This window comes from Octopus bimaculoides, chromosome 25 (genome assembly GCF_046866305.1).
Source record: "Octopus bimaculoides isolate indiv1 chromosome 25, ASM4686630v1, whole genome shotgun sequence".
NCBI classification, from domain to species: domain Eukaryota; kingdom Metazoa; phylum Mollusca; class Cephalopoda; order Octopoda; family Octopodidae; genus Octopus; species Octopus bimaculoides.
This window is the reverse complement of record NC_142952.1, coordinates 14,888,755-14,911,226: the sequence shown is the minus strand read 5'-3', so window position 1 is coordinate 14,911,226 and position 22,472 is coordinate 14,888,755. Positions and strand designations below refer to the sequence as shown.

Here is a 22,472-nt window from a genome sequence, read left to right as displayed (position 1 = left end):
GCCTTAAGTAGAAAGAATTATTATTATTATTATTATTATTATTATTATTATTATTATTATTATTATTATTATTATTATTATTATTATTATTATCATTATTATTATTATTAAGGCGGTGAGCTGGCTGAATCATTAGCATGTCGGACAAAATACTTTGCGTCTTTTCTTCCGGTTTTATGTTTTGAGTTCAGATTCCACCGAAGTCGACTTTGCCTTTCATCCTTTCGGGGTCGATAAAATAAATTACTCCGACAACCCTCGCCCCCTAAAATTGCTGGCCCTGTTCCCCAAAATTGGAAACCATTATAATACTAAAGCTTTTTTTCCTTCTATTACAGAGTCCCGAGCAGATTTTACTGGAAACTATACTTCACCAACCAATCAGTTCTCTCAAGGCGAAGAGTTGTCGTTTTCAAAATTTCCGGATTCTTTTAGTTCGACTGAACCAGGTTTAGATGAAAAGAAGCATTTAAGTTTCGTCTCAAATATCTTTCATACAGCAACTTCTCTTAGTCAAACGACTTTAAAACCTAACGATGTACATCGGTTTGTAACGACGCCAAGTTCGTTGTCACTAGCAACCGTTGCACATCCTCTGTTAGAAATTACTTCAGCGAATGCTGTAGATCAAGCACGGGAAGCATTGAAAACAACGGCTCCAATTAACAACGATTCGAGAATCATCACATCCACCGATCACGAAGTGACAAATCTGAAAAATGTTACTTCAGACAAATCACATTTGGAAGAAAATACCCCAGTTATTATGAAGGGAGCGGAACATTTTGTAGCTACAATGAACCCCACAGTTCGCAGTGAATCGTTGCATGAAGAAGAAAAGCAAAATAACCAAACGAATGATGATTCACGGCAAGAATTTTCATTGAAAACTTATTCAGAAGACAATGATAATTCGTTTGGTGTCTCTCCAGAAACAGTGAAATTGAATCTAAAACAGAGTGATTCTAATTACTCGTTAGGAGGCTATGTTGAATACCAGACGACAGCGATCAAGCAGCAGATAACTTCAGTGCCGCAAACGATAGCATCAAAAACAACGATTTCACGGGTGATTCCGACAACTTCCAAAAGGGTTGCAACAGAAGAGGGCGCCATTCTCAATAACGCAAATCTTGTCGGTAAAACCATACCACCATCATTACCAACAATATTCTCAGGGACTCATCCAACAACAAATACAAAATTGTCAACGAATCATCCAAATGATGTTTCCTCAGATGTTAGCACTAAACCTAGTTTATCTGTAGTTCTTACGACCATGGTAGCTCAGTCGATAGTTACTCAATCCACAATTAATGCCGCTGCAGCCACCCAAACTGCGACAACTCAGTCAACGACCAAGCAGTCTTCGCCTGCCAAATCCGTGACAGATCAATCTACAGACTCTCAAACTCCAGTGCCAGAGTCTACAACTACACAATCTACGATTAATCAGAGTACTAACTCTAAGTCAAAAGTCACTCCCTCTTCTGCTGAGTCTCTAGCAAAAGAAATCGCTTCTATAGGGACTCAGTCTAGAATGAGTTCATCTGTAACTACTCAGCCTACACACACTCAGTCTACAGCTACTCAGTCTGTCTCCGAATCATTTGCAACTATTTCGTCTGCAGATAAGCAATACACACCCAATCAGCATATAACATCTGATATTATAGTCCCTCACTCTGAGAGCAATGCGACTTCTGCAATTCCAGCTGCAACTAATCAGCATACAGCTTCCCAGTCACCAACTGAACTGACAACTCCTACTCAGTTTACAGCTGAGACAACTACAGTTAAACCGACAACAACAGAGAGAGATACGTTTGAACTACCTACAGCTAGCTCAGCTACAGCTACATTGACCACAAACAAACTGCCTGGAGCTGAAACAGCTGTAGCTGACACAACCACATCTGAAGCGACTACACTTGAGCCGACTACATCGGGGACAACTACAGCCAAGCTGACTACAGCAGAGACCACAACAGTTGAGCCGGCTATGACTCAGAGGAGTACTACCGAAGCAACTATAGATGAAACAACTACGGCGAGAACAACTACAGTTGAGACGTCTACACTTGAGGCCACAACAATTGAGCCGACTACAGTTCAGTCAACTACAACTGGGACAACTACAGTTGGTTCGATTACGGATGAGCCAACTACAGCTCAAACAAGCACAGTTGAGGCAGCCACAGCTGGGACAACCGTTGAGCCCACTACAGCACGGATAAATACAATTGAAGCTACTACAGTTGGGATAACAGGCGAGCCCACGACAACTAGGATAACAACAAATAAACCGACTACAGTTGAGTCGACTACAGCTAAGATAACTACAGCCGAGCCGACTACAGTTGAGCTAACTACAGTTGAGCCGACTGTAATTGAGCTAACTACAGTTGAGCCGACTATAGTTGAGCTAACTACAGTTGAGCCGACTACAGTTGAGCTAACTACAGTTGAGTCGACGACAGTGGAGCCGACTACAGCTAGGACAACTACAACTGAACCGCCTATAGTTGAGCTAACTACACGTGAGCCGACAGCTAGGACAACTACAGTCGAGCCGACTACAGTTGAGCCGACTACAGTTGAATCGACTACAGTTGAGCCGACTACAGTTGAGCTAACTACAGTTGAGTCGACTACAGTTGAGTCGACTACAGTTGAGTCGACTACAGTTGATTCGACTACAGTTAAACCGACTACACCTCGGATAAATACAGTCGAAAAAACTACAACTGAAACAACTGAACCGAGTACAGTTGAGACGACTACACCTGAGACAACAACAATTGACCTGATAAAAGTTGAATCAACTACAGTTGAGCCGACTTCACTTGAACAGACTACAGTTGACCTAACTACAGTTGAACCGACTACAGTTGAACCGACAACAGCTGAGCTAACTACAGTTGAGCCGACTACAGTTGAACCGGCTACCGTTGAGACGACTTCAGCTCAGAGAAGCACAGCTGAAGCAACTACAACTCCGACATCTACAGTGGGGAAAACTACAGTTGAGCTGACTACTCCTCGGATAGGCACAGTTGAGGCAACTATAGTTGGGACAACAGTTGAGCCGACCACAGTTGAGCCGACTACAATTGAGCTGACTACATTTGAACCGAGTACAGTTGAGCCGAGTGCAGTTGAACCGAGTACAGTTGAACCGAGTACAGTTGAACCGAGTACAGTTGATCTGACTACAGTTGAGATGATGACAGTTGAGTCAACAAATGAGCCGACTACAGTCGAACCAACTTCAGTTCACTCGACTACAGCTGGAACAGCTACTGTTGAGTTGACTACGGTTGGGACAACTACAGCTGCACAGTCTAGTACTGAGCAGCCTACAGACGTTCAGTCAGTGGGGCCAACTAGTGACCTTCAGTCAACTACTGAATCAAATAATGTTACATTATCAGTTCACTCCATCCAGTCAACAGTCGAGCAGTTTACGAACACAAAGTCTACAAATGAAGACCTTACATCTACTTCAAGTGCACCTGTGTCCACTCTTTTCAATGGTGAATTGTCATCGTCATCATCAACATCAACATCTTCATCATCACCGTCGTCTCAGTATATAACTGAATCATTCACAAATGAAATTACTACACCAATACAGGCTGTGTCTGAGTCGTCTACAGTCATTCCTAGTACAGATGAACCCTCTACTCCTGCAGCACATACATTCGTCCAGTTAACTGATGGGTTATTTTCATCCGACTTAGAAACTACATCCTTTTCAACTTCCCAGGCTACAACGACCCAGTTCTTAGATGAAACGCCTACTACACAAGCAACTGACTTCACATCTGAGTCTTCAAAAACACTTCAAGATACAACTGAGACTGCAACAGAAACAAAGGGTACAACTGAGTTCTCGAAAGTCACCGAAAGCTCACCAGAATCCTCAACTCTTCCCCAAAGCACATTTGATTTCTTGACAGTCAACCAGAGCACTGTTGACGCCTCAGCAGCTACACAGAGCATTACTGAAACCTCAACCCTCAACCTGGACATAACAAATCTTTCAACAGCCACTCGGGACACTGGTGAGTCATCTATAACGACTCAGAGTACCATTGTGGCATCAACAGATGAATCAGTCGGCCTAACAGTAAATGAATCATCGACGTTATCTCAAACTACATCAGACACATTACTTTCAAATTTTTCTTCAACTGTTCAGGTACCTGTGAGCTCACAAACTGATGTAGCCAGCTCAACTACATCCGAGTCTGCATCCGCCTCGATCACACCGGAATTTCCCACTAACCCAACCACATACGAGCCTTCATACATTTCAACCACATCTGAACCATCTACAATCACCCCGATCAGCCACCAATCTCTACCCGCTACAATTACATCCGGGTCTTCGTCCACGAATGAAGCAACAACAGAAACTTCAGTCATCCCTATAATATTTGAGTCTTCAACCACCCCGGGTACAAGTGAATCTTCAGCGACTTCGAACACAACCGTACCCTCAACAGATTCACTAATAACTCAGACCGCAACCACTCTGCTCACAACCGAACCTCCAACAACCCCACCCACAACCGAACCTCCAGCAACCCCACCCACAACCGAACCTCCAACAACCCCGCCTATAATCGAATTTCCAACAATCCCATCTACAACCGAATCTACAACCCCAGCCATAACCGAGCCTTCAATAACCCCGCCCATATCCGAAGCTACAACAACCCTTCCCACAACTGAACCTACAACTCCGCCCACAACCGAACTCCCAACAACCTCACTCGTAACCGACCCTTCAGCAACCCCGCCCACAACCGAACCTCCAACAACCCCACCCACAACTGAACCTCCAACAACTCTTCCCATAACCGAGCCTCCAGCAACTCCGCCCACAACCGAACCTCCAACAACCTTTCTTGCAACCCAACCTCCAACGACCCCGCCCACAACCGAACCTCCAACAACTCCACTAACAACCGAACCTTCAGCAACCGAACCTCTAACGACCTTGCCTACAACCGAACCTCCGACGACCCCGCCCACAACCGAACCTCCGACGACCTCGCCCACCACCGAACTTCCAATAATCTTTCCTGCAACCGAACTTCCAACAACCTCGCCCACGGCTGGATCTACAAACACTCCCTCTACGACCGAACCTACAACATCGTGGTCCCAGCTTCCCACATCATCTACGACAGATAATGAAACAGTGAGCGAGACAAGTTCTGAAGATTTGACAACCGCCACAAGCAGCACTGTACCTACTTTGTCAACCAAGTCAAAACCCAAGAACTTAAATGAAACAGAAACAGAAAGCACATCGATAGCTCCCTCATCCACACTGGGTTCCACTGCACGTAGTACAATAGACACTAGTGAAGCAAGTACTTCTGCAGCGACAACAACAACAATACCAACAACAGCAGCAACTACATCAACAACAGCAGCAACTACAACAGCTATTATTGTTGAAACGGTTGCTACTACAACTACTACTTCTACTACAACTACAGATAAGGATACTACTACTACTACAAATAACAGTTTCTCTACAGAAATTCCATGGAAAAGCACTCCTGAAGCAGAAATACAAGGAAGACCACTGAGGATTAGTGGAAGATTTACTATAATAAAAGGTGCCGTTTGGTCGAAAGAACTTGCAGAAACAAACTCTACAAAATATTTCGAGTTGCAGAAAGAACTAGATAAATTGGTTGGTAATCTTTGTTTATCCGCCTAAGCTTTCTCTGTCTCCCTACCAGTCTGCCATTGCTGTTTCTTTGTCTTGGTCTGTATCTCCATCTACCTAACTGTCTCTTTGCCTGTCTGTCTGTCTTGTCTCTGTCCGCCAACCAGACAACAGATCAATTTCTCTTGCCATTAATTTCGTCTCTATCAGTTTCTAATCTACCAGTCTTTTATTATTTTTTTTTCCATTTTTTTTTTTCAATTTTTTGCCTGCCATTCAGTCTGTTTCTCTCTCTATTTCTCTATCTGCCTCCATGTTTGTCATATTGCTTGTTTGTCTCATTAATATTATATCCCTCAAGACGGCGAGCGCGCAGAATCTTTAGTACGTCGGGCAAAATGTTTAGCGGCATTTCGTCCGTCTTTATGCCAAGATCAACCCTATCTTTTATTCTTTCGGGGTCGAAAAAATAAGTACCAGTTGAGCACCGGCATTTTGTCCGTCTTTACGTTCTTAGTTCAAATACCGCCGAGGTCATCTTTGCCTTTCATCCTTTCAGAGTCGATGAAATAAGTACTAGTTGAGCACTAGGTTCGGTGTCATTGACTTACCAGCTGCCCCCAAATGTTTGGCCTTATGCCAAAATTTGAAACCAAAATTATGCCATCACATTGAATGAATTATTAAAATAATCTTAGTCCACCGAGATCATCCATTTTCACGTTATTACAGATTCTCAACATTCTGAACTTTAAACTTTTGCCGCTGTCACCGCTGTCACCGCTGTCACCATTATTGCTGTCATTAAGTTGCAGCGGTGAGGTCCTGGGCTGGCAGAGTCGTTTGCACCCTGAACAAAATGCTTCATTCCGGCTTTACGCTCTGAGTTCAAATGTCGCTGAGGTCGACTTTGCCTTCCATCGTTTCGGAGTCGATAAAATAAGTACCGATTGAGTACGGTGATCGATGTATTTGATTAGCTCCTCCCCTAAAAAATTTAGGCCTTTTGTCTATCGTTGAAAGAATTAAATAGCAACAGTCTCAGTTTTACTTGTGTAAAAGGAAAGTAGTTAATGAACAAATGACCTTCGGGTCTAGTCAACCTGTTTTCATTGTGGAGTATATTAACTCAAATATAAAGAACCAAAACTTACTTATTTTCCAAAATGGCAGGATGTTTATCTTGAGAAATTTGATTGGTACGTTAAGCAGTTCGGAAATTGACATAGTATTCCATCCCTTCGTTCGTTCATGTTAACTCATTTTAAAGACGATCTTGAAAGAGAGTTGGCTGCCATATTGAACCAGTCAAGTGCAGTCTGATGACACCAAAACACATCCGAAGTTGTCACCATAAACCTATTGATCATTAGCAAAGATCAGTCTCACACTCCAATTTAGTTTTATTCAATTTAACCCTTCATCACTTAGATTATTCTGCCAAATGTAATGCTTGCTTATTCAAATGTAACACTTATTTATTCACATTGTTTGGAATTACTCATGCATTATCACGTAGCTTCGAGATTTCGATAATGAGGTTCTCAATTTTTTTGAAAGACACTGCAGGGTGAACGCGAAAGGCCGGATTTTGCTGGCGTGTTAACGATTCGGCCAGCTCGCGGCCTTTGATAGGCATAATATTGGTTTCAAATTTTGGTACAGGGCCACTAATATCGGGACAGGGGTTAAGCCGACTACCTCGACCCCAGTGCTCAACTAGTACTTATTAAACAGAAAACAGGTAGAACATTTGGGCTATATATAACCGGTTTAAGCGCTAAAGGGTTAAATTTAAGGCTTCTTTTCCTTACCCTCTTACCGAGAATAGTCATTAACCCTTTTGATACCTACCCGCCTCAGACCGCCGCTGGTCCTATGATACAAACTTCCCGTTATAAAGTGACTTAAATTTAAAGCCTTTCTTCAAAATTTCATATTACTTTTTTGTCACAAACTCCAGCTTAATAATGACAAAAATATTTCACTAACTTCTTCACTTTTAAAATTAATTGAAACAAAATTAGTGTATTTCAAAAGAAATATGTTAACAAAAGGGTTAAGGCTCGTAACTTTTCTTCTTATGACATGTAATTTCATTTCATTTCATTAAAACTTCTATTTTCTTTTTTCTTTCGCTCGCTACTCTAAATATGCCAACCGGCGCTCAGCTATACATTAACAACTGTTCACAGAGTAAAATGTCTGTATATAAACAAAGCATGAGAATGTCTTCTCAAAAGCAAGCGATGGGGAATATTAGTAGCAGGGGGTCGAACTGCAAATGTATAAGAATCCAATCTATGAGGGGGTGGGGTGGTTTGGCAGAATACACTTCTGTTGAGAGAAACTAACGAATCCATTAATTCCACAAATTCATGGTTATGCACGCAATCACACTAAACTACAACATTGATGGAAATGTTACAATGCATTAATTAACCAGGTGCTTCGTAATGATTTGAATACCCCTACAGCATATTATTGAAAGGCAACTTACTTTAAATTACTTTTTCGGTCTTTAAGCTTTCTTGCGCTTTGCTTAATCTTTCCCAGCTGAAGACTTCCCGTGGAATTTTACAAAAAAATATAATTGTCAACAGGTGGGTTTATAGCTGAATAGTCGCCAAAATTTTGGTCACGGGACGGGCGGTGGTGGATTCCCTAATATTCTGTTTTAAAGTACAACCTTTTAAGTATTTCTTGTTTGTATGTTGAATTTCTAGCTTTCGGATCTTTGGAAGAAGAACCCCTTCGCAGTGTTTGTACGTATAGGAGGTATGAGATTCAGGTAAAGAAACATACGTGTTTTTTTTAAAATAAAATGTGATTCTGCACGAGTTTGTTAATGTGTGTGTGTGTGTGTGTGTGTGTGTGTGTGTGTGTGTTATGAAACTCATAACTCATTGTATTATTGGACATCATTAACAGCTCTTCTCCACAAATATTGTATATTGAGAAAATCAGTTTGGTTGAACTCACCTTTCTTCCAATTGTATCCATAAATTCATAGCTCTAAAAGTTTGCTCTAACGTAGAAGCCAAGTGAACGATCGCTGGCCACCAGAGGAGGAGGCTGTCCTCTCAACCAAATACCTTGCTGTATGTGCCGCTGGATGACGGATACTGGTGATGATGTTATTCCACTCTTTCCGATCCATGGCACTGGCCTTAGCATGCTTTAAGTCGAGGCGCTGCTACTTCAGGTCTTCCTGAATTTGTTTCGCCCATGTCTTCTTTCGTGCGCTCTGCTGGATTCTCTAGTGTGCGGGTCGCTTCCACCACAAACGTTGGTGTGGTAGTCTTCCAGTGCTCATCTTGCAGACGTGACCAAACCATTGTAGTTTGCTCTGCAGGACTTGGTCTTCAATGGTCAGCTGCTGCTGGCATAGTTCTCGGATGTTGTTTCTTGAGATTCGCTCGCGAAGCGAGACACCAAGGACCTGACGAAGGCATCTAATAATACTTAAATGATCAAAGCTATTGACTTCAATATCTCTGACTGGAAGTTTGGGATTTACCGTTTGAGAGTTGCATGCCTTCTGGCGACCGTCAACTCACGACTGTTCAAGAGAAATATTAGCTGCGTTGATCGCCACGATATCGGAATACCTGCGAAGATCATGAACGCAACATTTTTTTCAAGAATAAACATATATAAAATTGCTTTCGAGTTCACTTCCACTGCGAGTGCTTGATTTTCTTTAATGGCTTATAAAAATTGATTGAAACTATACATGTGTGTATGTTGGGTTCAGTCCCACTGCGCAGTATCTTAGGTGAGAACCAGGACGATCGAAGTTTTGCGAGGGAATTTGTTAGACATAAACTATGTGGAAATACGTCGTGTGTGTGTGTGTGTGTGTATGCATGTATTTATGTATATGCATTATATATGTATGTGGTGAAGGCGCACGGCTCAGTGGTTAGAGCGTCGGGCTCACAATCATGAGTAGTGAGTTTGGATCTCAGACGGGGCCGTGTGTTGTGTTCTTGAGCGAAACATTTTATTTCACGTTGCTCCAGTCCACTCAGCCTCTAGAAATGAGTTGCGACGTCACTGGTGCCAAGCTGTATCGGCCTTTGCTTTTCCCTTGGATAACATCGGTGGCATGGAGAGGGGAGGTTGGTATGCATGGGCAACTGCTGGTCTTCCATACACCAACTTGCCCAGACTTGTGCCTCAGAGGGTAGCTTTCTAGATGCAATCCCATAGTCTTTCATGACCGAAAGGGGTCTTTACCATATATGTATGTATGCATGCATGCATGCATGTATGTATGTACCAGGCTTTACCAAGAAGGTATTGAGGTCGATTTGTTTAAATTAACACTCCAAGGCAGTGTCCTAGCATAGTTACATACACGCACGCACACACACACACGCGCACACACATGCGCATGCGTGTGTTCCTGTCTATGTATATACATATAGTCCTTCCAATCGCAAGACATTACAGTGTTCTCATTGTCTATTCCAGCCAAGGAAGCGTGGTGGTCTACTATGAAGCTTCTTTCGTGCTTACAAAGGGAAGCGAGATAAATTCCACGATGATCAACCAGTTCTTTTACAGTCAGTTGGAGCCGAACAATTTTTACTTGGGTCTTTTTGAAATAAATAAAACTTCCATCTTTCATTCAAGTAAGTGAAGCATATATTCTCTGTGTATTTTCTACTTCATTTATTTCTCCTGTACTACTATATGTTTGGATAAGTAACGATATATATATATATGTATATATATATATATATATATATATATATATATATATATATATATATATATATATATATATATATATATAGATAGATAGATAGATATAACGATATAAATAATACATATATATATATACATACATACACACACACACATATCTATATATATGCATATGTATATATATATATATATATATATATATATATATATATATATATATATATATATATATATATATTACAGGGCGTAAACAACATGAAATACGAAAACGATGATTTCAATATGCAAACAACGAGAGTAACAAATGGAAAACAGGACAAGTAACATAAAGAACGACCCTTCATCAGTTGTCGGCTGTCTATGTACTCCTCATTCCAAGCATTGAACGACAATATGAGTTTTCGAAGACAGTTGCTCCCATATATATATATATATATATATATATATATATATATATATATATATATATATATATATATATATCTTTCTATCTGTCTGTCCGTCTGTCTATTTATCTCTCTCTCTCTCTATATATATAGAGAGAGAGAATAGACATACATACATACATACATACATATATATATATATATAAGGCCTAGTGGTTAAGGTGCTGCTCTCACGGTTGCTAGATCGTTGGTTCGATTCCTGGACGGCGGCGCATTGTGTTCTTGAGCAAAACATCTAGACAACATCCCAAGAGAACCATGTCTCAAAGAAATCCAAAAGATTGTACTAAGTACTTCCCACATCCTTAGAACCCCCCCCCCTACCGATTTAAATGCTTGTGATGTATTATTTGAATGTATTTCTGTACAGCCCTCTCCACTTCGGGTCGCTCTGCGATCATTTCGACATCTGACGCGTGGCACACTTGTGCACCCATACAGGCAATGTCAGTTTGACGGAGGGAGTGAGGTAATGTATGGCACATACATTAGATCACTATAAACAAATCATTTCTACAGGTCATTCAGTAAAGAAACTGAACACTCATACGCCATGTTCGACGGAATATTCTGTCATATATAAATGTGTGTGTGTATGTGTGTGTGTGTGTGTTCCCTCACTACTTCTGCTCGTGATCAGAGATGCACATATCGTCAGCCACTAATGGACATGCTCAACTGGTTAGGGTCAAGTAATTGACAAGTAAATCTGTGGTATTGAGCAGAATATTTCCTGTAGCTCATCTTTTATACCAAGACAAAACATATACATGATAACACTTCCAAACAGTTAAAATCAGAAGCCATGAGACCCAGTGCCTGCATCAGAGACCAGGCTCCCGTGGTTTTATGGGTTTTTCCACGTGTAACCTTTCCTTTTTCGAAGCGCCTCCCCCTTTGGGAGTTCTACTTATTTATTTATCTATTTATTTATCTATTTATTTATTATATCTTTCTCCGTTTTCTTCCTCTGTTTAGACGAACTTTCCTTTTGTAACCTTCGTCCTGTCTTTGTCCTTATATGTTTTTAATTGATATTAGCCCTTGTGGCCAATAAAACGAATTAATTATTATTATGATTATTTAGTAGTCTTATTTTTACCGCCGCTGCCGCCGCTGCCGCCGCTGCCGCCGCTGCCGCCGCTGCCGCCGCTGCCGCCGCCGCCGCCGCTGCCGCTGCCGCCGCCGCCGCCGCCGCCGCCGTTGCCGCCGCCGCCGCCGCCGTTGCCGCCGCCGCCGCCGCCGTTGCCGCCGCTGCCGCCGCCGCCGCCGTTGCCGCCGCTGCCGCCGCCGCCGCCGTCGTCATTATTATTATTATTATTATTATTATTATTTTGTATTTCAGTTCCCGTGGCTACACTTGCACAAACCAGTGAACCTCTTCCAAACTGGGGTATCGCCATCATCGTATGCGGATGCGTCGTTTTATTTTTCATAATCTTCATGGTTTGCGTTTTGGTAAGAAAAAATTATTATCAGCAATAATAACTATCATAACTATAATTGCCATAATCCTCTTTGTTCATTCACTACCACCCACCATCACAACCGTCACTTCTACAACAACTGCTGTTATCACCACCACCACCACTACCACCACTACACAACTATCATCACAACTACCAACACATTTTTGTTCCACATATTTATTAATGTTCAGCCCCACCTGCATTCCTCTTGCTTGGTTTTTCACCCAATCACCTCGTTTAATTTCATCACTCATTCAACAAATTTTGCGACTTATCAACATTAGGATCACTTAACAAACCTCAACAAAGAACCCCTTTTAACCCTCCCCCTCTCCCTCTCTCTCCTCCTCTCTCTTTCGTACTTTTAAATCGTTCTGTCTCTTGTACTTTTAAACCATCCCTTCATCCGGAATTAAAAGGGTCCTTTTTCTATTATCATTTTTTATTTTGTTGATGTTGTTTCTCACACGTCACTCACCGTCACTTCTGACCGTAGCTTAGAAAAACTGAAGACTTGTGCTTGTCTCACGTACCTGGCACGGAAGGTGTTCTATGTTCGTTACGCTCTCTCAACCATCACTTACAGATTTAGTTCTGACAAAAATAAATAAATAGAGCCAAAAGAAATCTCTTTTGATCGGAGTTTTACAACTTATTTCGTGAAACCCTATAGCATATTTTTAAAATATAGTACAGTACCGGACCAGCTATCTGACAACCTTAGGGCCGGAAATGGCCCGGATTTTTGGACTTTCCGATTTTCTGGAACCGAAATATATACTTAGGATATAAAATAAACTATGAAAAGTAAAGAACAAAATTGTATCAATCTGATTCAAATGAATACACTTCTGAAGCAGGATCTGTTTGACATTCATTAATCCTTTTATAATTCTTAAAATATATCATAATGTACCATGCAAACAGCATAATGTTTATAACATGAAAAGAAAATGAAGAAAAATAACATGATTTTATTTAACAGATGCCTGCACAAACTAATACAGTTCTAAAGTAAATATTTATCAATCCACTTAGTAGAAGAAACATTAAAACCAATTTTAACATACCGTATACAAATTAACCAACATCAAAAACAGAGTCTCTTTACTCGGTACAAAATACTGTATATTGTACGACATTGCACAGTATTCCCGAATTTCTGAAAATTCCGGATTTCTGGATGTACCAACAATAGGGTCCCTTTCTTCTATTAAGTGGATTGATAAATATTTACTTTCGAATTGTATTAGTTTGTGCCGGCATCTGTTAAATAAAATCATGTTATTTTTCTTCATTTTCTTTTCATGCCCAGTGTTGTATTAACAATCCTTTTTAGGATGAGTATTCGAAGGGAATTAGCTGTGCTACCAGCAGTTCGGCAATTTCCAAATCTTATGAATAATAATAGGGTGTTAGAACCTACTTATGTAGCACTTCATACCACCTCAACATTCTAACGTTTCAAAATTTGCAATTTCAAGACATTATGAATTTTATGGTTCGTTATAAGAACGGAAAAATCAGTGACTGTTTAAAATATTTACTTCGCTCCCTTACTTCCTCTTTGACCCTTTCTTGACAATTATTTCACCCAACTCATTACCCTTTATCACCTTTCAGTCCACTTCTGCCTTCTACTCATGTTCCCCATCTCTCTTATTTCCTCAATATTCATTTAAAACGTGACCTTGTATATATTAGTCGATCATTTTTCTGGTTTATGTTTTTCAACGAAAGGCTTACCGGGAAATGGCAGCCAATGAATATCGCATCTTTGCCATTTTATTTCTCCCGAAGGATTAACCCTCTTGCCTCTTTCATACATATACACACATCTTATCTCGCTATCCTTCTCTCTTCCTTTTGTTCTCTCTCTCCTGCTTTACATCGTCTTATTGATTTCATCTCTTCTCTAAGATATTTCAATATGTCTATCAACGTAACTAATAAAGGTGTAACTTATCTCTCCTATTCTCTTTTTCTATCTCTAGCTCATCCCACCGCTCTTTCTCTCTCTCTCTCTCACACACACACACTCTCTCACTCTCTCTTTCTCTCATTCTATCTCTCCCTCACGTGTCAACTCTCACTATTTACAGTTTTGCCATGTTTCTTGCTCTTCATATTTTCCAACGCCTTGCCTTCTCTCACAGACATTTTCAACATGTCTGCCATAACCTAATTCTCTCCAACCATCCAACCATCATCCAACAAACAAAAACAAGCAAACAAACAAAGAACAATAAATTTCCAATGAGTTCCTGCTTCAATGTTCCAGTGGTCAAGGCGACACATCAGGCAGAAATTTTGTATCCCGGAAGATCCAGAAGAAATGGGATATAGACGCAACTGGTTGTCGGCGCCGCCCTACACGCCGGAGACCATGTTCGTCTATGAAAACAAAGGTACGGTGTTCGACAGTGGCGAAAGATACGGCGTTAGTGAGGCAGAAGCCAAAGAAAAACACAGAGAGCCCAGTGCACAGCTCAGCGACTATAATAACTCCAACGGTGTTGATTGCAACACATTTGATGATGGTCATTCGTCTGCAACACTTGTTAAGTCGGTAAGACTGCTTAATCTCCCTTAATTCTATCTAAAAACAACAATAATAATTCTTTTCTATTCTACGCACAAGGCGCGAAATTTTGGGGGATGGGGGCCAGTCGATTACATCGACCCTAGTACGCAACAGGTACTTAATTTATCGACCCTGATAGGATGGAACTCAGAACGTAAAGACAGACGAAATACGGCCAAGCATTTCGCCTGGCGTGCTAACGTTTCTGCCACCTCGCTGCCTTCACCAATAATACAATAATTATTCCTTTCTTAATGACTTAAAGGATAGATACTCTCTTCATTCTAATAACTCCTAATTACCTCCTTTTACTTTCGGAGTTTGAATCCCTCTCGAGTCGTATTTGACTTTATTATCTCCCAATTCGATAAAATAATCACTAGGCATTTACTACTGATAGATTCAATCAAATGTATCCCTTTCTCTACAATGTAAGCGATCAGTGTTATCTAGTGCCAAACGCTGTTAAGTAAGAATCAAAGTCAAATTCCTGCTTAATAACAGCGTCATCGATTCGATTTCGATTATCAGATAACACCGATTTTATTTTCATTTCACTTATGTTATGAAACATGAGCTTTATAACATCCCGTTTTCTCTTACCATTTGCATGTTTTATTTTCTGCCTTTATAATTAATATAAATATTTTTCACGAAACAACAACTTCACTGTTCTCACCCAGCTTCAAATATCCGACATATAATAACTTCACTGCTCTCAGCCCAAATATTTATTTGTAAAAATGGGATCTTTTTTAAAACGGGGGCCACATTTTTCATTAATGTTTTACGTAGTGTTTTTGGTACCGAAAGACTTTCAAACTTCGTATACTTATCTATTTTGTGTTATAGAACAGAAAAATATTTTTGTATTCGAATTTATTTCATGTAAAAAATTGTCTTATTTCGATAATTTCAACCAATCACTGACAAGTATTCAGTTGTTTACATTTACTCCTTTGGCTCATTAAGCGATGTAAAGCGTATTTAATCTCCATACCTTCGTTTTATTTGCTTTTTTCATTTTAAATTTGCTTTAACCCTAACCCTAACCCTAACCCTAACCCTAACCCTAGGGTTAGGGTTAGGGTTAATTGTTTCAGAATCGTTTGTTTATGTAGTCGGCACTTAATGTATATCGGCTGAATGGACGTCAGTGATTGGTTGAAATTACAGAAATACGACAACTTTAACATGGAATAATTTATGGATTTCTTTTTTTTTTTAAGAAGACTAAGAGAAAAAGATGTTTTTTATGACACATTCTACCAGTGTTCCAAGTTTCAAAGTGTTTCGTTAATGAAAAATGTGGCCCCCGTTTTAAAAAAGATCCTAAAAATGTTTTAAATTTTGTTTTTTGAAAATTAAACCAGTCTTTCATCAATAATTTACGCTTTCAGGGATCTGTTCTGAAAGCAGGCCTCAGAATAGTTATATGATTATTGTATCATCATTTTTAATTGAATTTTTATAACTATCAATAAACTATTCAGTATGCCAGTAAAAGAATGTTAAAAGGGATAACTCGATTTTTAACATTTTCTCCCAATTTTTTTTCTTTTTGCCAAAAACCCCCGTTTTCGGATACAGAGATTCCGGAAAATTGCCAAAAATCGGTATTTTGAAATTTCGGCCACCTACTTCCCCCTTTCCCCCCAGTTTCTTCATTTTTCACTTTTTTTTTTATCTAACCCTAACCGTAACCCTAAAACCCGAACTCTAACTCTAACCCTAAAACCGTAACCCCAACCCTAAAACCTTCACCCTAACCCTAACTACAAAAATTTTTGGAAATTTTTTTCAGGATCATAATCTCCGTATTTTTCCGCATATTCTGAAAAAAAAGAAAAAAATTCTGGAAAAAGTTTAGAATGAAGAAATGGGGAGGGGGATTCCAAAATGCCGATTTTTGCCAGTTTTTTTGTAGATTCGTATTCTCCGTAGCCGAAAACGGAGGTCTGTGTAGAAAAAAAAAATTAATAAAAAAAAGGGGTGTTTTTTGGGTGGGGTACAAAAGGAAGTCTTGCCTACAAAGCGCTATGTGCTTATCAAGCATTGTGATCCATAATTTTCAGCGAGTAATATGCCCAATCATATGAAGAATTATTCGTGATATTTTGTTATTAAATACAGTGTGACAAATATTTAGATTAAGAAATTTATCAGTAGATTCACCCTCCGCTTTGAACAGATGTTCCGGTCTCTATAATTCATAAAACTGTTATTTCTAACGATACATACATACATACATACATACAAAAATATCTTGTTGCTGATACTGAAATTCCAATGAAGAAGCCTCGGATCTAGGTTAGAAGCCGGCTCTTTATTGGCAACAAATCTTGAAATAAACTGAATGACACACACACACACACACACACACACACACACACACACACACACACACACACACACACACACACACACACACACACACACACGCACACGCACACACGCACACACACAGAATATACAAAAGGGAAAAGATAAATAAAGACTATAAATGTTTCACAGCTAAACAATATTTGTTACATAACTTTTAATGCACACAAAACCTATTTAGCTATACCATCGGGTTGTTTATGTTATCGCGTGGGGATGAGTAAATGTTTCTCCAATTAAACCACAGCACAAATGGCATGTTGAAAAAAAGAAAATCAAATGAATAATGAGATCGATTAGGCAAGTAGCCATAAAAGGAAAAGGCAAGGTAGAAAAGAAAAAGTAGTGGGAAGGACAGAATGTTAAATCATTATCTTTGGCGTCAAGGAGGTAGTAAAAGATATACAGAACTGATTGAACATAAGCTACGCGATCATGCACCACATCTAAAATTGGTAATTAGGGTAATATTCTTAATGAAGGTATAATAAAAAGCACGCATAGATCGTTCACGAGGATAAAGTATATAAACGTATACAGTAATCCCTCGACTATCGCGGGTGCTACGTTTCCAAACCCCACGTGATAGTTGAAAATCCGCGAAGTAGAAAAAGTACTGTACTGTATATTTTTGTTTTTGTTTTTATAATTTGTACATATTTATTTTATTATGAATGCAAAACAACACCTATCGCGATAGGTGAACCGCGATATAGTGAGGGATTACTGTATAGTCGAGAACAAAAAAATATAGAATAATAAGATGGTAAGAGTCAAAATAAAGGTAGTGGAAATATTATTTAGCCATGAAACATACTGTCTTTATTTACATATTCCATTCCTTACGTTCCCGGATTTCTATTTGTATATTTAGCAGTTTTTTGTCGCTAAGCCGTGAGTTGTATAATGATTGTCAGCTGATCAAAATTCCGGTTGGGACGAAGTGTATGTCATACGACGGCTACTAAACACTATTCATCGTATATTAGTCCAGCTTTTGTCATTTGTGCTTGCTGTGTACATGCTTGAAGCTTACTAACTTTTCATACCAGAATCTTTCGGATTGTACTACCCTATAACTGTGTGTGTGTGTGTGTGTGTGTGTGTGTGCGTGCGTGCGTGCGTGCGTGTGTGTGTGTGTGTGTGTGTGTGTGTGTGTGTGTGTGTGTATGTGAATACAGGGTGCGTAAGATATTTGAGGACAGATTTATGTTTATAAAAAGACAGACATATAATTACAGATAATAACTTTATTTATCAAAAAATGCTATGAGGATAAAAATAAACATTTCCTATAATGTTATTCAATAAAGCCACCTTCAACTTCAACAACTGCTTCTATATGAGATCTAAATCATCTACATACTCGAATCAAGTGGTCCGGGTTAATTTTGGACATTACTCTGACTATGGCAGCTTTCAAAGAATCTTTGGTGTTATGGGTGTGTTCATTGACCTCTCTCTCTCTCAACAACGCTCCACATGTAATAGTCCAATGGATTGAGATCTGGAGAATTAGGAGGCCAAATGTTAGGGATTATGTGGTCATGAAAATTTTCTGCCATCCATTCCTGTGTTACTAGAGCCATGTGTGATAGTGCAAAGTCTTACTGAAACACATTGGTTCAACCAATTCCAGGTGAACGTCGATACAATCAAGTATGTATTACATCATATTTTAACTTAGCAAGTGCTTCAGATTATCCCCGTCAAACACACACACACGAAATGTAGGAGAACGTAATTAAATACAGCAAGACCTTTGTCCAATATACTTACATTTCTGTGAATCCATCATATTCGGGAATAATGTGTACCCTGAAAATGAAAAAAGATGTCCAATGTTTGTTATACACGCTTGGCTGTTTTAATATAGAGCAATAATTCTCAAACAATGGTCCACAAAGAATCTTTTATCTTTTACTTGTTTCAGCCATTAGACTGCGGCCTTGCTGGAGCACCGCCTTGAAGAATTTTTAGTCGAATGAATCGACTCCAGTATGTTTTTTAAAGCCTGTTACTTATTCTATCGATCTCTTTGCCCAAATGCTAATGTTACGGGACGTAAACACACCAACACCAGTTGTCAAGCAGTCGTAGGGGACAAATACAGACACAAAGATACACATACACACACACACACACATACACACACACACACACACACACACACACACACACACACACACACACACACATACGCACGCACACATACACACACGTGTACGACGGGCTTCTTTCATTTTCTGTCTAAAATCCACTCACAAGGCTTTGGTCGACTCGGGGCTATAGTAGAAGACACTTGCCCAAGGTGTCACGCAGTGGGACTGAACCCAGAACCATGTGGTTGGAAAGCAAGATTGTGCGCTGCAGGCTTTTAAAAATATAATTAAAAGCTTAAGAAAATCTACACTAATTCTTGAGCCTCTTGAAGAAAGGTGTTAGATATAATTTCATTCTATAAAAATTTAATTAATGAAACAAGGTAAACAATAGCTTTTTAAAAAACCCAACTTTTCTGTATTTTTTAACTTAACATTGTATTTTATTTTCGTGTGAAATGCGCGAGGAATCTTCTTTTTGGTCTCCAGTTCACCGCCGAGTTAGAAAGGACTGTTAACGTTTGTCCTACGGTGTAATGTAACCGTATGAATTATTGTAGGGGGTCATCTGATAGTGTCAGTCATTGTGTGGGAGTGCAATGGTTCTGGCTATGTGGAGTGTTTTGTGTGTTGGGTGAATGTTTTCCTGCAGTGTTGAAAAGGGAAAGGAGAGAGAGGGGGGAGAGGGGAGAAAGGGGAAGAGAAGGGGAAAGAGAGAGAGAATGAATATGTGTATGAGTTGCTCTTTTTGTGTGAGTTGTCTCGACACCTTGTGTTTCATTGAGGTTTTATACTTCGTGCAGGATTTACACGCCTGAAGGAAAGGATGGTAGGAAACAAGGCCAGAGATAGTAGAAAACAGATGTAGGGAGAGGTGGGGGGTGATCGCGGTAGTAAAGACAACAGGGCGGGGACAAGAACAGAGGGGTGAAGGACAGCAGTGCTGGCGGCGGCGGCGGCGGCGGCGGTGATGACGTGTGCATGGGCTAAACTATTTCTCTATGTAGATTCAGAAACTTTCCTAATACCCTTTCAACAAAATTCCCGTTAATCGCATAATCCGACGACATAAACCTTAATACTCGAGGCTACAAAGCCATTTGGATATTTATTATTATATTTATATATTTTTTTAAAACTGAAAACAAAGTTTTCTCGAGAAAAGGATGTAAAATTTAAAGTGGCACATTCTACTGTTCAGCCATTCCACCATACCACATTATACCCACACACCGCTCGTTCACGCAATAACATACCGCCACATGTCATAGCGCTACACCTCCTTACTATCACAAGCGCCGACGACTGGCATCCCAGCGTTTGGAGTTCTTTTAATTCTTAACACCTATACCTAGCGACAACGAGACGACCATCACCTCTTCCACAATCACCGCTAAACAACTCCACCACCACTACCAACATCACCACCAAAAGATTGCCTTGTATGTCTCTATATCCCAAGCGTCAAAATATCGAAATCTTCTAAACCAGTTCTAATTAATGTCAGTATCTATAGTATAATGAAGAAAGACGCTTATTAATTAGCTATGAATATGTAGCTTTTACTAAAAGAAAGCAAGTATCAAAGTCTAGATTATCTACAAAATTCTCAAAAATTCCAATTTTAGTATATAAATATATATATTTTTTATCAGAATATGGTTTTCATATTTCTGTTATTGAAGATTTCAACTAAACGATTACTTTTAATTCCCTACGAGATAGCGTTTTTTTAAAATCTTACACTGCCTGATAACGTTTTTAGCTTCTTAAATCTTTCTCTTTCCATCTCTTCCCTGTTTACTGTCCCTATTTCGATTAATATCTCACTTTATCCTTATAACATTTCCCCTCTCACGCAGGTCCTCAGCTTCTTTCCTTGCAACTCTCTCTCTTTCTGTATATATATATATATATATATATATATATATATATATAGTTATGTTGTATTCCGTTAGGAACGTATTAGAGTACAGTATAGAGCTCGTCCACCTTCAGAATAACGCAGTAGTACAGGTAGTATTATTATATACTTGGAACTCTAAGATTGGGCATTCGACGTGTGTGGATATAAAATTGAAGAAACTGGAGTCAGGAAGGGGGAGTACGGTTGGGCATTTGTTTATTATTCGCTACAGTTGTTTCGATACAACAATTGTAACGAATGATAAAATGTCCAACCGCACTCCTTCTTCCTGACCCCCAATTTCTTCAATTATATAATATATCCATCCATCCATCCATCCATCTATCCATCTACCTCTGTCTGTCTGTCTGTCTATGCATCTATTTCGTCTGTCTGTATTCAGTTGTTTTCCCTAAAATAAAGGACTGCAATAGTTTTACTGAGACGCTTTGAGAATATTTATGAAAATTTTTGCAGTATATTTATCACATCAAAATTATATGAAACATTTTTATTTAACGTTTTATTCAGTAATACATAAATGTGAATGCCATGGTCTTTTGAGTAATGAAAGTCTTAGGTTATTTTCTGTGCCTACTTCGACTTTGAGTTTATTGTTGGACAAGGTGGTCATTTCGTTTGACATATTGATTACAATACATTAATACACTACATATACTGCAGTATCTGAATTTTTTAATTCAACACATATTAGCCGGAAAATGCCCTCCGAGAGGTTTTCTGCAAGTAGGTGTAACTTTAAATGATGTAAATAATCTGGTTTCAACACTCACACTGTGTGGCCCCTTGGGCAAGTGTCTTCTATTATAGCCCCGGGCCGACCAAAGCATTGTGAATGGATTTGGTAGACGGAAACGAAAAGATGCCCGTCGTATTGTGTGTGTGTGTGTATATATATATATATATATATATATAAAGCCCGTATTTGTGTCCGTGTTTTGCGTTCTTGTCCCGTTTTTTGTATTCCTTTATATATATATATATATATATATATATATATATTATAAAGGGATACAGAAAAATGGGACAAGAACGCAAAACATCCAGACAGATGATACAAAAAAGGGACAAGAAAAAACACGGATGGGTTATTCGAAGTTTTCCTTCCGCTGTCGAATTCCAGATTATCTTTGTAATTTCGGCTGGTTATATAT

General features: G+C 39.4%; 1 protein-coding gene across 3 annotated transcripts in view; it reads left to right on the top strand.

Moving 5' to 3' along the window:
- The window catches only part of LOC106882399 (uncharacterized), an 87,407-nt gene that overhangs the window by 50,012 nt on the left and 14,923 nt on the right, over positions 1 to 22,472 (top strand). For 2 of the 3 annotated variants that reach the window (XM_089342066.1, XM_089342065.1), the window contains exons 2-6: positions 339 to 5,716; positions 8,419 to 8,483; positions 10,172 to 10,332; positions 12,200 to 12,312; positions 14,605 to 14,892. In XM_089342066.1, coding sequence (XP_089198192.1) covers positions 339 to 5,716; positions 8,419 to 8,483; positions 10,172 to 10,332; positions 12,200 to 12,312; positions 14,605 to 14,892 — 6,005 coding nt within the window. The remainder of the gene's footprint in view (positions 1 to 338; positions 5,717 to 8,418; positions 8,484 to 10,171; positions 10,333 to 12,199; positions 12,313 to 14,604; positions 14,893 to 22,472) is intronic. The other variant, XM_089342067.1, reaches the window with a different exon arrangement.